General features: G+C 46.3%; 1 protein-coding gene across 2 annotated transcripts in view; it reads right to left on the bottom strand.

The window, feature by feature from the left end:
• Nucleotides 1–2,900: 2,900 nt before the first annotated feature.
• Nucleotides 2,901–14,952, bottom strand: part of NLRC5 (NLR family CARD domain containing 5) — a 37,092-nt gene continuing 25,040 nt past the window's right edge. For both annotated transcript variants that reach the window (XM_017740879.1, XM_017740880.1), the window contains 19 exons: nucleotides 14,534–14,599; nucleotides 13,959–14,042; nucleotides 13,800–13,883; nucleotides 13,213–13,299; nucleotides 12,683–12,763; nucleotides 12,060–12,143; nucleotides 11,611–11,694; nucleotides 11,293–11,376; nucleotides 10,704–10,787; nucleotides 10,528–10,611; nucleotides 9,773–9,856; nucleotides 8,831–8,914; nucleotides 7,897–7,980; nucleotides 7,146–7,229; nucleotides 6,303–6,386; nucleotides 6,098–6,181; nucleotides 5,525–5,608; nucleotides 5,151–5,234; nucleotides 2,901–4,709 (listed from right to left, as the gene is read on the bottom strand). In XM_017740879.1, coding sequence (XP_017596368.1) covers nucleotides 4,628–4,709; nucleotides 5,151–5,234; nucleotides 5,525–5,608; nucleotides 6,098–6,181; nucleotides 6,303–6,386; nucleotides 7,146–7,229; nucleotides 7,897–7,980; nucleotides 8,831–8,914; nucleotides 9,773–9,856; nucleotides 10,528–10,611; nucleotides 10,704–10,787; nucleotides 11,293–11,376; nucleotides 11,611–11,694; nucleotides 12,060–12,143; nucleotides 12,683–12,763; nucleotides 13,213–13,299; nucleotides 13,800–13,883; nucleotides 13,959–14,042; nucleotides 14,534–14,599 — 1,576 coding nt within the window. In that variant the 3' untranslated portion in view covers nucleotides 2,901–4,627. The remainder of the gene's footprint in view (nucleotides 4,710–5,150; nucleotides 5,235–5,524; nucleotides 5,609–6,097; nucleotides 6,182–6,302; nucleotides 6,387–7,145; nucleotides 7,230–7,896; nucleotides 7,981–8,830; nucleotides 8,915–9,772; nucleotides 9,857–10,527; nucleotides 10,612–10,703; nucleotides 10,788–11,292; nucleotides 11,377–11,610; nucleotides 11,695–12,059; nucleotides 12,144–12,682; nucleotides 12,764–13,212; nucleotides 13,300–13,799; nucleotides 13,884–13,958; nucleotides 14,043–14,533; nucleotides 14,600–14,952) is intronic.

Genomic DNA, 14,952 nt, shown 5'->3' with positions numbered 1-14,952 from the left:
GGCGCGGCCGTGCTCGGGCTCCCCCCTCCCGGAACGAGCATCATCAGTTTGGGATTTTAAAAAAAAGAGAAAGAGATCCACCCCAAAACTTCTTCGCTGGCTGCTTCGGGGAAAAAAAGAAAAAAGCAAAAAGCTTAAAAACAGCCTAAAAAATACATATAGAAAATTATTGTCCGTGTTATGCACTCAGATCCAAGGAAAACAACTTTTGTTGGATCAACACCCATCACTTTTAAGCAAAACCATTGGGTTTTGTGCTGTTTGGGTGTAAGCAGGGTTCTCCCTGCCCAGCTAATGTGGGTGCTTCCCAGTGCCAAAATCATTCAGGCCTGGACCGTGTCCCCCCAATTCCACTTCCCATGGGGAAAAGCTGGTTAAAGAAGGAAAACAAGCAGGCCCAAATGCACACCCCAGACGTGAAGGGGAACCCAAGCCACAGGGCTGGCCACTGTCACACTGACCCATCACCCTACTCACCCCAAGGAGCTGCGTGTGGTCCCTTCGAGGCTGGTACCACCGGGGTTTGACCCCAACGTGCCATTAGCAACCTCACGCGACACTTGGTGGACACATCATCAGGTGTCCAGGATGTTTATAGAGATGTTTTTGGTGTAGAGATAGGGTAATAAGGCTGAAAGCCTCCCTCTGAGGCTGCCGATTAAATAAACCATCTGTGTTTGTTCAGAGCTCTTTACTATGGGCTCTGGTCATGCTTAGAAAGATCATAGGCAAATAAGCAACTCCCGTATTCCCCTGGCCAGCTGGAATACTTTCCTCTCCTTCACCCTGAGCTGTGGAAGGCAGAGGAATTTTAAGGCCCCAAGTTTTTAGCACACACAAGGTGCTCCCTCTGCCAGCCCCACTCCCCTCCCAGCCCCAGGAGTGGAGCAGTGGACACGGGACAGGCTCAGGGGTCACCAGTGCTCCTGCTCAGCTCAGGCAACACAACAGCCAACATCCAGCTAAAAGCTGAGCCTCGTGTTTAGGAGCAACCCGTTCTTTCTGTGTAAACCTGGCCAGAAACCATCACAGAAAGGGATGAGGTTGTGCCTGAAAGAGGAATTCAGTGGGAGAAGTGGGGTCTGTGCCAGACCTGCCCTCCTACCTCCTTGCCTGAGGCTTAAAATGTCACTCTGAGGGGAAAAGGGACAGGCAGACGGTATTTCACAAATGCCAGCATGCCTGTTTTCTCCCAGATAAGTTTTTCCTGTGTTTTCTCTCCTGCCAGTACGATGGTCCCAAGTCACAGCAGGTTCAGGGCTACCTGGAACTGGTTTTAGCAGAGGGGAAACAGCTGCTGCATTTCCAGCTCTTTGGAGCTGCCACCATCGTGTGCAGGAGCCCATCCCAGCCTGGCTCCAGCTGCTCCCAGCACAAAATCCAGGCTCCCTCCCACCCTCCAGCAGCGTGTTTATTTACAGCACAGTATTTCTTTCTAAAGATCTGGTCTCAGGGGGCAAAATCCCTTCTGTGTATGAAACCAGTACTGACTAGCTCAGACATTGTCTTCCAGAGACTGCAGGCAGCCTGAAACAATAGGGGTGTGCAGAGAGTCCTGATGCATTTCCGTTTTTGGACCATGATAAATCAGAAACCTAATAGTAACAGCTCTAAAAATGGCCCACGGTAATTAGGTGGTTGGCAATCGGTTTGGTGTTCGGCCATCACACACAATCCCTAATAGCCTCATGTCTTCTGCATTCCAGAAGATTCATTTAACCCCTCAAAACTGGACAAAGCCCCCAAGTTCACCTCAGAAACTTTCAGAAATGAGCACAAGCTGGAACATGGACATCGCAAGCACAATGGAAATGGGAAGCACGCCCCAGAAGTCCTTGGCATGACATGGAAGAAATGAGCCACAGACCGATTGTGTTGTTGTGCTCCATGTACAACTCGGTCCAAATCTCTGATTTTGAAAAAAATGCAACCCGTGCACACAAAATACAGCACAGAGCCTGTTTTTATCCGGAACCGCTGGATTACAGAGACCCACTCCCCATTTTTGAGGTTTTGCTGACACCTGGTGTTCTGGAAAACATTGCTGTTCCGGCAAGTTCCCTTCCCTGGCTCCCGTTTGGATGGCCACTTTCTCAGGTCAGACTGGAATCCTGAATTTGGGGAAGACCCTGAGAAATGCAGGTGTGCAGTTGGATTTCAGAGTCCCTCTTTTAACATCTCAAGAGCAGTGCTGCAAGAGAATCTGCAGCGTGCTGTGTTATGTCCCTGCAAACCTCACGGTACAGAGGTAGAGTTCCTGACTTCAGGAATCAGGGGAACTGCAGGGGGCGAATCTCAGATCTCATTTATCATAGAATAGTTTGGGTGTGAGGGGAGCTTAAAGATCATCTCGTTCCAACTTCCTGCCATGGGCAGTGACACCTTCCACTATCCCAGGCTGCTCCAAGTCCCATCCAACCTGGCCTTGGACACTTCCAGGGATGGGACAGCCACAGCTTCTCTGGACAGCCTGTGCCAGTGCTTCACCACCCTCACAGGGAAGAATTTCCTCCTCATATCTATTCACCACATTTGGTGAAGCTTTTCCTAAGTGCCAGTGTTTAGATCTGAGGTACTTGCTTACTCCATTGACTTATGTCCTCATGACAAATTTCACTACCTCTTTTTCCCTTTGTTTTTGTTTTTAAATCCTGTTCACAGTAGTCTCTGCAAAATGTGTCCCACTTTTACACCACCACGTCATCATGTCACAGAGCATGCTGCCGATCTTTAAATAGGGACAGTGGCTCCCCCAGCAATAACCAGCACCAGCTGTTCACAACCATTTGCCCAAAGGTTTGCTGGACCAGCATTTCCAGCTCATTCCAGATGCCTGCCCTGCCCAAATCAGATCAGTTACATCTCTCCAGGCAAACACTGCTGCAAACACAATCCATAAATAAATCCACCACAAGACTCGAATATTTCCAGCACAAACACGGAAAGAAAACATTATAGCAGTGGGTAATAGAGGAGAACAGTGTGGCTGCACTCCTGTGACACAAGCCAGAATTCCACGGGTCCAAGGGCAGTTTCAGTCTGTCTCCTCTAAGGAGCAGCAAACTCGGTGTTTGGGATCTTCTTCTCCCTGCAGTTCCCACAGGTCCAGCATCCACTACCCAGCGACACACAGGCTTTGGGGTCCAGGGGATAGTAGAGACTTGAAGGATCTTTCATGTGGATAACGTTTCATAATTGACCCCTTGCTTCCCCTGAAAGAGGTTAGTGCAACCAGTCCAAAAACCCCACAAAGCTCTACAAAACCCCACATGAAAATAATCAGTAGTAGCACATTCCTCCCACTCAGAGCAGTCAGTTTTCTTACAAGTTGTTTTACAACCTCAGTCCTTTCAATTTTCTCATTGAAATTTATGGCAGTATCAGCGTTTTCTTGTTACCACAGTATAAATATTGATCTTTTTTGGGCAATGACTTGAAATTTCAAACATCCTGAAGTTTTTGTCAGAAAACTGAGGCAATTCTGTGTGAAAAAGAGGCTGTTATGAAGAAAACAAAACCAAATATTTTTTTTTTCTTACCTTTTTTTTCTTCTCCCAGTAAAAGCTGTGGCTGCCCCATCCCTGGAAGTGTTCAAGGCCACCTGGATTTGAGAAACCTGGTCTAGTGTGAGGTGTCCCTGCCCATGGCAGGGGGTTTGGAACTAGGTCTTTAAGGTCCCTTCCAAGTCCATCTGTGATTCTGTGATTTTTTTCCTAAAAATCATAGAGGAATTTCACACAGTTACAGATGATTTTCAAGCAGCCTGTTGGAGTTCATCTGTAACAATGCCAACAATTGACAATTTTGTAAATAATTTTACATCCTCTCCTGGAGGATGTGTATTCTTTTATTGCAACACCCTGTAGGTGTTGTAATCTTGATTAAGGATAATTAAATACTCTGCTGGCTTTCTGGATGCCTGAGAAGATGCATCTCATCCTAGAATAATACAATCATAGAATTGTTAGGGTTGGAAAAGATCTCTAAGATCATTGAATCAGACCCTTAACCCAGCATCAATATGTTCATCACTAAACCATGTCTCCAAGTGCCACATCCACACATTTTTTGAACACTTCCAGGGATGGTGACTCCAAAATCTCACAGCTCTGAGAAAAACTCATATCTGCTTTTTTGTGACCGTATGTGAGAACTTAATCATGGCCCCTGTTCTTTCTGGGTCTGTCACTCACTGCCCCTCCCTCAAAATAAAGACTAAGTATTTAACTTTTAACACAGTTGAAGCTTGGATGGAGGTGATTGTGTCCCTTTTTCACTAGTGCAATACATAAATAAATAGTGTGTAGTACATAAGCATTCTTATCACTATTTGCTGATAACTTTCTGGAAAGTAAGTACTCTTGACAGTATTTTGCTCTTCAGTACAATAAAAGCTATCAAGAAACAAAACAAACAAAAAAAACCCCAACAAAAACAAACAACAAAAAAACCCAATCCAACACAAACAAAAAACCACAGTGTCTACACTTGGTTCAGTGCAGCAAAGAAAGACCCAATAGTTAGAGTATTCAGTTGGAGGAACTTTGAGCTCCTGGGTTCTTCAGTGCAGTTTTGAGGGCAGTGGGAGACGGAGAGTAACTCCTAGTTAGGCAAAGGGTCTTCTTTTCTAGCTGAAGGAGAAACACAGTCTTGAGTCTTGTCTTGTCAAACTCTCAGCGAGGCCCTTGGGCACTGGATTGTCCCACAGTCTGCAAGGACAGCAAATGTGTTACTGTAGGACTAAGTATGGTACCCAAGTATCTGGAAGATATGGATCCCAGGAGAGAGTGGGACAGGGCAGGAATGTACATCAGAAGTGAAACCAGGAGGAACGAGAGAAAGAAAACTTTTAAGAACAAATGCAACAACTCCCTGATGGGGACATGACACAACTGGCTCTTCATTTTTGCCTCATTTAAAGCCAGCAAGATTTTCAGTTCCTTTTTTCCCTGGACTTTCTTGGGAGGTGGAGCTGTCCTAGAAAACCCTCAGCTTGCTTGGCTTGTGTCTGTACTCCATGCAATACCCTATTCCATGCCAGCTAACCCAGGGCAGCAGGGGAATAGGTCACATCTGTCCCCAGACTGGTCACCCTGACTTCTCCTTGCTGAGCCAAGACCCAGCCATAGAGCTCTGTGATACCTGCTCACCTTATGAACTGAATTTCTGGGCACTTGGCAAGTTTCTCTGCGAGCTTTTTGGCCCCACAGGCTCCAATGCGGTTTTTCTCCAGGCTGTTTTAAAAATCAAAAGAGAATTTTGAAATCCAAAACAAATCCAGAGTGGAAAACAGCTGAATAGTCCCATGCTGTAATCACCTTAAATAAAATCAGTGCTACTTCAAGTGTATCAGCCAGGCAGGGCTGGCCCTTGGTGCATCATGGAGCAGGCTAAGCAAGAAGTTAAACTGCAGAAGCCTGCCTGCTGTTCCTAATGTACATCCCCCTCTTCGGAAGTCCCGTGATTGAAGGCTCAATGACAGACAAATGAGTCTTCCCAGGGTTTTTCTCAGGGCTGTACTCACTCTAACACCTTCAGCTTTGCCATCTCTGGGAGAGCAGTGGCCAACTCTCGGGCTCCTCCATCTCCAAGGGCATTCCAGGACAGTCTAAAGCAGACAAGAAATCCCAATTGTGAGTGCCACTACTGTGACATTTCCCCTCATGGATTAGCCTGTTTGCAAGAGCTAATCACCTTCTTATCATGGCAGGTAAACATTCCCCTGGATTACAAGCTTAATTTTGAGGAGTTTCCTCCGTTTCACCACATATTTCCATATATGATAAGACACTAGGGTGTGTCTGTGGACTGTGGTTATCTCAGAGCCCTGCACGCCCAGGGAATGAGATGTGGAAGATGGAAATGACTGCTGAGCACACAGCTTTATGCCATGACATGTTCTAGCAGTGTATTTCATCAATTAGTTAATTACTGCTACATTTACCACCGAAAAGTACTTAGTGTACTAAGTACTTGTAAAATATTGACAAGTATTCAGCAGGGTCAGAAGTGCCCTGCAGTTCCAAATAGGAGCAGACATTAAAACAAGAGTGACCTGTGTGTGCTGAAGTGTCTCCCCATCCATCCCCACACTCACATTATCTCCTCCATGGAAGGGCATTGTCGGAAGCCAAGAGAGAGTGATCTTGAAGCATCATCAGTGATTCCACAGAATTTCAAGCTGCAGCAGCAGGGAGAGAACAGAGGGCACGGTGAGCTGGTGTCAGAACCGTGGGGAACACCACGTGGCACCACGTCCTGCCACGCTCTGGCCCAGCAGCCCTCAGTGCCCCGGTACTCACTCAATCTTCTGGAGGCGTTTGAAGCATGGCAGCCCCTCAGACAGGGCATGGATACTCTGTTCCCCAAGGTGATTTTCTGCTAAACTGTAAGGGTAATGGAAAAGCTTTGAGTGGTGCAGAAAAAGCAGGTACCGTCAGAGAAAAGCCACCATGAAAATGTAATTATGTGAACTAGCAAGTTAATAACTACCACCCAGACTAAGTGAGGACTGTGTAGACAGCGGGGATGAGCCAGATCAGTACATAGCAATTTTAGGTCAATTCACTGCTTGGTACAGTAGGAATGACAGCCCTGCTGTAACTCACAACCTCAGTCCTTGCAGCAGGGAATTGCTTGCAGATGGAAACACGGGGTTATACTTGTATCAAAGGACAGATCTGCAGCACATCATGTGTTGCATGTGAAACTGGAAATAAAAAGTTATACTGGAGTTAATGACTGGTGTGACTTGAGAGGAAATGACAGTAAGGGAGAGTGAGAAGACGACCTTCCAGCACCTAGAAGGGCTAGAAGGGAGCTGGAGAGAGACTTTGAACAAGGGCATGGAGAGACAGGACAAGAGAGAATGGCTTCAAGCTGACAAAGGGCAGGGTTAGATTGGATATTATTCCTGGTAAGGGTAGTGAGGCCCTGGCACAGGGTGCCCAGAGAAGCTGTGGCTGCCCCATCCCTGGAATGGTCCAAGGCCAGGCTGGACAGGGCTTGGAGCAGCCTGGGATAGTAGAAAGCGTCCCTGCCTACGGCAGGGGGATTGGAATGAGATGATCATCAAAGGTCCTTTCCAACCCAAACCAGTCTGTGATATGTTTGGCACCATCCCAAGTGCACCTGCCATGTCCTACCTTATCTCTTCCAGCAGCCCACACACCACCAGGGCTCTGGCCAGCTCCAGCCCTCCTGCCTGCCCGATGTTATTGTTCTGGAAGCTAACAAAGGAAACATAAGCATTGGAGGATTATTTTGGAATAAAGCTGTAACAAAAGCTCGTATTTAACTTGCCAAGAACCTATCCAGAGGTGGTCTCCCACCAGTGAGATTCCTTTTCTAAGTTATCTTTTGATGATGTCTTAGACACAGGCTGGAAGAGACACCTCTAGGCTAACTGAGCCCAGTGAGCTCTTCTAGCTCACCAATTCCTTGCTTTGTTACTATGAAACAGTACAAGAAAGTCCTACATGTTAGAGTCCTGGAAAGACTCCCACAAAAATTTTAAAAATACAATATCACTGAGTTCAGGTAAAAGAAATGACTCAGAGGTGGCTGCACAAAAAAGTGAGGGTCCAGAAAAGATGCTCATCTTTATGCTTACATTCCACCAGAGGCATCAGAAACCAACATACTCAGAAACAATTTTAAGGCTTATTTTACTGTATAGTCACTACCTGGTTCATCTCTAAAACTAATGCTGCAAGAGATTAAGCAAGAAGGGTTTATGTGACTTTTACAGCAGAATAATTGTGGAGGGCTTCTCAATCCTGGGACACTGAAATTGCTCTCTAAACAAGACACCAGTGCCTTTTCCCATTCCTTCCTTCAGCGATCCACATATTCCCCAGGATATCCAGCCTTCCTGGTGCAGAGGCTGGCACTTACTGCAGGATCTTCAGGTTGGTCATGTGAGGCAGACAGAGGGCAAGTGTCACTGCTGTCCTGTCTCCAAAACCATTCCTTGATAGTCTGGAAGAAGCAGAAATGAAATGTTACTGGCAGTGAAGTCCAGAGCCTCATTCCTCACCCGTGTGTGACCCACATGGATGTGTGATCCCCATTCCTCACCCACATGTGCCTGGGACTGTGCTGAAAGGACCCAATGTCCCTGATTCAAAGGACTCTGAGGGTGGGAGGAAGAAACAATGAGGTTTTTCAATCCTGCAGCAGAAGTTAAACAGGGAAGTAAAATCGATCTGTACTTCTCTGGAGCACGCTTGTCTCCCTTTCTTACTGAGTTACCTAAGCTGGAATTGAAGTGAAATTGCACTTTTTCATATGTGCCCTTAGTCCACACACTGTAATCTGATGGTTACATGGACAGCTCAGTTTAACTGTAACTTTTTCTTACTCGGTATTTTTAAATTTTATTTATTTAACATGGCAGGGCACATTCATTCTTTAAACTGGTCTGGAACAGAACATCAATATATCTGAATATGTAAAGCGTTTACCTGTCCACTTCTCCTCCATTTTTGCAGCCACATAGATTAATGGTGATTTCTTGGGCAACACAGGCACTGAACAGCTCTATGCCTGAGACACTCCCTATAAACCTGCAGATTCAGCTCTTGAATCCATTAGTCCACTGATGCAGACTGTACAGTTCTTAGAAATCTTCAAGGCAATCCAGCAACCAATCCCCAAACCCTCCACACCCAGCACCACACATTTCTGTGGTGTGTAGCAGAGAGTTTTTACCCTGCTCTCACAAGAATCAGTGGTAAAACGGACCTTATCTTTATTGAAGCCATATCAGATTTCTATGCCTTGATTTTTGCCCATCTTCTCAAAGGGACACTGGAAATGACACACTTACAGTAACTCCTTGATGTGCTTGCAATGGGCAAGAGCTTCCATCAGCTTTTCCCCTCCAGCAGGACTAGGACAATTCCCTGAAAGGCTAAAAGAAGCATGAGACTCTCAGTGACTAAATGAGAACCAGAATGTACCAGCTTAAGATATTTCACTGTTTGCCTGCTGTGATGGGAGACTTGGGTCTCTGGGAAATGATCTGGGGAATTTTAGGTTCTTTTGTCAAGTGCTGAGTAACTCCTGGCCCTGCAGGTACTGGGGGAAGGAGCAGTTGTCCCTCTCGCAGACAGAACTGGGAATTTCTTTTTTGTGCTTCAAGTCATTTCCAGGTTTTTAATTTCAAAAAGGTACAAGGCTTACTCCAAGAGCTGGGCCTAACAAAGAGCCTGGATGCTCTAATTTCTTTTCCCTGGGAGAAGGAGCAGTTTGAATCCATGTCTCGGAGAGCCTTGCCTAGAAGCCATGTCCTGGCTTTGACAGATTCTCAATTTCACCTCTACTTCCACTAGTAAAAGAAAGCAGTGTGGACACACAGGGGGCCACCACACTGGGAACCCTACACACCCCAAGGAAAGGTGCTGCTTGGGTATGAGACTTGTAAGATTCCCCACAGGCTGCAGATTTATTTTCCAGGGCACAACTGAGCCAGAGATCTCCATGTTTGAGCAGCTGGTGAGGGCTGGCAAATGTCTCTGGAGCACGAGGACATAGCCATAACCTTCATCCTCAGGGAGTCTCTGCTCTGCAGAGAAAGTCGTGGCCAGTCCTGGCTGTACAGAGGAAGGGCAGGAGAGGGAACACCTTCCATTGGTTTGGTGGATTGTGCATTGAAAATGCTGGAAGGTGGAACATTGTCTAAGAGAAGGCAGCACAGGGATTCCCACACAGGCTTCCCCACCAACCAGGGCCATGAGCAAAACAGCTGAGCCGAAACAAAGGGACTCACTCGATTTTCTTCAGGTTTTGCATTTCCAGCAGGACAGCAGCAAGATTTATCAGGCCTGGATCTCCAATCTTGTTGTGGCTTAAACTTTAAAGAGAAGGAAGGTTGTGTTGTAAAGGAAAATGCCAGGCAAAGTACAAGATCTTATTTAATGTGTCCCATTTGTTGGATGACACCTCAGGCCTTGCCAGCAGAATCAAAGAGCTGTTTGTCTCAGCTATCTCACAAAAAATTAATAGGTGTTAATGAGGAATTTAAAAAATTGCAAAGAACAATTAAAATCACTGGATCCTGTTGATGGGTGGGAAATTACTTCAGCCAGAATACCAAGACAGGATGAAGAGAGGTTGTTATTATTTTCCAAATTGCTACAGTGGAGAATGGACAGCATCTGGCAAGAGAGAGAGGGAGAAAGCAGAGCAAGCCTGGGGTTGACTTCAGATTCAGATCTTTGCAGACCAGGCAAATTCTGGGTCTGAGGCTTTCCCAAGACAGAAGGGAGTCTCTAGTCCTATTCTGGATCCCAGGGAAGATTTAGATCCTGTTTAATCCATTTTCTACATGACTGCAGCAGAGTGGTGTAAGACCAAAGTTTCATTTTCTGAACATCAAGTTCTGATTTCCTCTAGTCCAAGGTATCTCATACACGAGCATTTTGCAACCTCTCTGCTTTTGTTACAACACCGTGTATAGGCACATTTGGTCTCTCCAAATGTTGGCACTAATGGTCACCTCCTTGCAAGAAAGGAGAAACTTACTTGATTTCCTCCATGTTGTGCATATTCCTCAAGGTTCCTGCGAGTCTGGAGCAGCCATCATTACCGATACTGTTGTGGTTCAAGCTGAAAACAACAGCCCCAGGAAAAGGGACATTAAACCCCTGCTACTCAGCATCTCAAGCCAGGCCAGAGCTGAGCTGCAGTCACATACTTACCTAAGCCTTTTCAGGGATGGCATCTCACAAAGCCCCAGGACAAGCTCAGGGATGGCAGCACTGCTGAGTTTCATGGATTCCAGGCTGAGAGGTGAAATAACAAAGGCACAATTAACTACCTGGGGACAGTCGTGTGAGCACTTGGCACAGAGCGTGGTGGAACAAGGGTGAGAAAGATAGGGAAGTGTATTCCAGTCCCTGTGAATAATTTTCAGTTCTCTTCTGTAACACAGTTCTAATGAACCTGTCTGGATTCTGATAAAATACCAGCAGAATCCCAAACCTCTGTTGAGGTTTGAGCAAGAGCCCAGCCCCTCATGGAGCAAGGTGACCACAAGACAACAAGATCCATGCAAAAAAAACTACCAAAACATTTGATTCTCCATGGAATTCCCTGCCCCAGACTACTGATCTCTGTCTCTCTCACTCACTGTTTGTTACAAATAAAAAAGAATTGTTGCTTCTTCCCTATCTGAAGTCCTCCAGCCATCAGGAAAAGTACATCTGTCCACAGTACATGCAGAAGAGAGGCCGAAGTTTAGCTAGAGCTTCTAGAAAGACCTGGACAGCCTGGTAACAGCACACTCACTTGAGCTCTTCAATGGCCTGGCAATTCTGCAAGCTTGATATCAAATAATCGATTCCAGTTGGTGTAACACTGCTAGAGGTCAGCCTGCAAAACAGCAAGGATCAAATGAGGAGATTAGGTCTCAGCACACTGAGAAAGAGGAGATTACTCCACTGACAGGCAAAATGCCCCATCCCAAATCCCAGACAGCACAGACATCAGGGACCAGTAAGTTTGGAGAGATTTCCACGCCCCTTGTGTGCAGAACTAAGAGGAATGGTGTGAGGCACAGGATTGAGCAAATAATAAATATGTGGAAAAGGTCACTGCTGGACATACCCAAACATCTTCAGCTCTGGAAGGGGTAGCAAAATCCTGACTAGCATTTCTGCTTCATCCTCGTGGAGTTCCACGTGAGACCATCTGCAAGGAGGGAATGACAGGTCTGGGCTATGTCCAGGGGTGGCTAAAGCTCTGTGCCAGGCTCACAGATAAAGCACAGCAGTGCTGGGACATTGAAGGAGTGACACAACACTGGTACTTGGCAAAGTCCCATGGGAGCTGGGCACAGGGAGAGTTAGATGATTTCAAAGGATACCCCAGGCAGCCACCAGGTCTATGGGTTTTTTCTATTTTCCATTCAAACATTCCACGTAGGGCACCCAAAGGGCAGGGACGGGGACCTTGAACTGGCCTCTCCCATGCCCTGCTGTGTGTTCAGTATGCTACACTCCCAAGGACAAGCTACTCCCCTCCCAGAAAATCCTTTACAATGCCTGGCAACTCACCTCAGCTCCTGAAGCTGAGCACATTTTTCACAAAGCCTTTGGCAGAAGGAGGAGTTCTTGATTTCTGGCTTGTACAGACTCAGTCTGCAGGATACAAACACACAACACAACTGTCAGTGAGGATCAGCAGAGCCCACTGCAGCATCTGGTGCCCCCCAGGGACACAATTAGGGACAGATCAGGGCTTTCAAGTGCCCACCTGGGGCTTTCCTGACATGTCCCATTTATGTCACTGTTCAGCATAGAGAAACAGAGCCCATCCCCACTGCCCAGGACAAGAGCTGCCTCTTCCTTCAGCTGCACAAAAGGACACTGCTGCTGCTCTCTCTGCACACTCATGCAGAAGCCAACATGTCCTAAGGTTTTTCAAAGTGCTCCTGTTTCCCATTTGCTCCCAGAAAGGTAGGTGGATTTTTTTACATGTTTAGGACCAGTATGTGCCTGAACAAGAGCAGCCCAAAGGACACATGCACGAGCAGAAGATTTCTTCCACATGTGTGGCACAGAGGCACTCTGAGACTGAACGCATGGAGACCAGAGCCTTAGACACTCTGAAAACATTTTTCATCCCACAGTGAAATTTTGAGCACGCAGAAAATAATGATAAATAGTTGCTTTCTCACCTGCTAATGACTGATTCTACCTTCTCCAGGCAGTTTGGGAAACTTATGACTAATTGGAAGAGGGTTTTATCTTTACATATCCTGAAAAGGTAGAGATTAGAGAACATCATAAAACTGTGAACTCCTGAGGGAGAAAAAATACTATTTTCTGTAGGAAAAATCAGGAGGACCAGATGGGACAGGACTCTGCTGGAAGACGAAAGCTAATCATCCATCTCTGAAGAGGTTTGTAATGTTTAAACTAGCTCCAAAGCCAGCCTAACCTTGGCCCCCTTTTTCCCAAGAGCAACCAGGAACATGGTCTCCTTTCCATTAAACCTTCTGAGTTGTGCGACCACAAACCTTCTAAGCACTTCTACCCACCAGCCGTTTGGGTTAAAATTGCTTCAAGTGGACTAATAGCTCACAAATGCACTGGAGACAGCGAATAAAGAACAGAAGATCCAGGGCTGGCTTCAGTCCCATTTCCTTAAGAGTATCAGGCTAAAAGAAAATATCTGAAAGACACCAGAACCTGAGGTGCCACTTACGTGATCTCAGTAATGTTTCCAGAGACCTGGACAGCCAGCTCAAGAAGGTTCATGACTCTCTCTTTGCACACCCATGGCTCTTCTATGCTGCAAAGGAGAATGCAGGCAGCTCTGCTTTATTCACATGCATGGATCCATCTCTGTCAGCTGAGTGTTCCACACTCTCAATACATGGCAAGGCTGCTTGGCTTAGCAGAGTAATGTCTGCATGGGAAACAGGGTGCAAACTGGCAACAGGCAGAAGTAGCCCAGCTTCCCTGCAGAGGAGTGGAGAATTTGCTACCCAGGTAAAGAGCAGGATGCTCTGGCAGTAGGAATGTGTCCACCAGAATTATCACCCTTCTTTGTAAGGCTGGCAGTGCTCTACAGAGTCAGCACAGTTTCTGGCCAGAGCTCTACACAAGGCTCAGTAGGAATCAAGGAGATAAAGCCAAATACCAGTAACAGAGTCAGCCATGGAAATTTCTCAGGCCAATGCTACCCGCCTTTGGAAGAAACATGGTTCACTTTTGGTTTTGATGAAAGGAGATTTTAGAAGATCAGACCAGCCTCAGAGCAGTATCTAAAAAAGAACAGTGAAACAGTACCTGATTTTCAGCAGCCCCAGATCTTTACTCAGGGAATGCAAAAGTCTTTCTGCAGCTTGGACTGTCACGTTGTTATTTGAGGACCTAGAACCAAAGCTCACTGTAATGAACAGCTGACAAACGAGCCCACCCAAACGGGTCCAAGAGCCATTAACTCACGTGTACTCTGTCAGACCAGTGCACTTTTCCAGGAGTGAGAACAGCTTTTCCGAGTGCTCTGGCTGAAAGTTGCACTCTGCCAGTCTGAAAGGATGAGAACTGCCTTAGTTCATCACGTTTCAGGCTTTCTGATCCAGAAATCTCAGGCATCAAAGCCTAACCCCACAGAGAAAGAAGGATGGCACAAAAACCTGAAACACCTTTAAGGGTATCCAAAAACAATTGTGGGAACACTTCAAAAGCATCTGTTGAGGTGTTCTGGTAGAACATTCCTGCATGCTACGGTGGCACTGGTTTTTGTGGCACCCTGTCCTGTGACAGGGACTGGAGGCACACCTACAGGTGCCCAGGTGGGGAACAGGCAGTGGGGAAGCAAAGAGAAAAAGGGATGTGGGATTCTCTGTGATGTGAGAAAGCTCTTCTCTGAAGGTGAGTCAAAGGAAACATGTCAGCTATTAATATAAAATATCTCCATGCCAGCAGCCAGGGGCATAAAGAGGTTTTGTCTGCCTTGTCCCTAGAAAAAGGACACCACCTTTGCCAAAGAAATCACCACAAGAAGTCTGTAACATTACCTCAAAATCTTTCTTGGGTCATCTCCACTTGTCAGCTTGATGATTAAAGTTGCTTTGGAGCACAAACTGCACAGAGAAGACACGAGTACGAGATTTAGAGGGATAATTACTATTTTTCCCAGTGGTCAGAATTTAATGATACTTAACTCCAGAAAGCAATCCAGCACAGCAGTGACAGAGGTACCTGGCCCAGCTCACCTCTCCCTGAAATAAACTAGCCCAGGGAAATGCTTCAATAATACCTCACTAAAGCTAAATTGGCATAAAGCAGCACTGCTGTTTGGAGAAGGAATCCTGACCTGTCCTGCTTTTATCTGCCTCCTCTGCACTCTCAGCTGAGCTCTGGGGAGAGGTACAAAAGGAGACTTATCTGCTTTAAAGTAGCCCAAAGATTCAGCACCCACATGTAACAGCAGGAA

This window comes from Corvus brachyrhynchos, unplaced genomic scaffold (assembly GCF_000691975.1).
Source record: "Corvus brachyrhynchos isolate BGI_N302 unplaced genomic scaffold, ASM69197v1 scaffold26, whole genome shotgun sequence".
Taxonomy (NCBI): Eukaryota; Metazoa; Chordata; class Aves; order Passeriformes; family Corvidae; genus Corvus; species Corvus brachyrhynchos.
The sequence above is the reverse complement of the archived record's forward strand: the minus strand, read 5'-3'. Positions and strand labels throughout refer to the sequence as shown.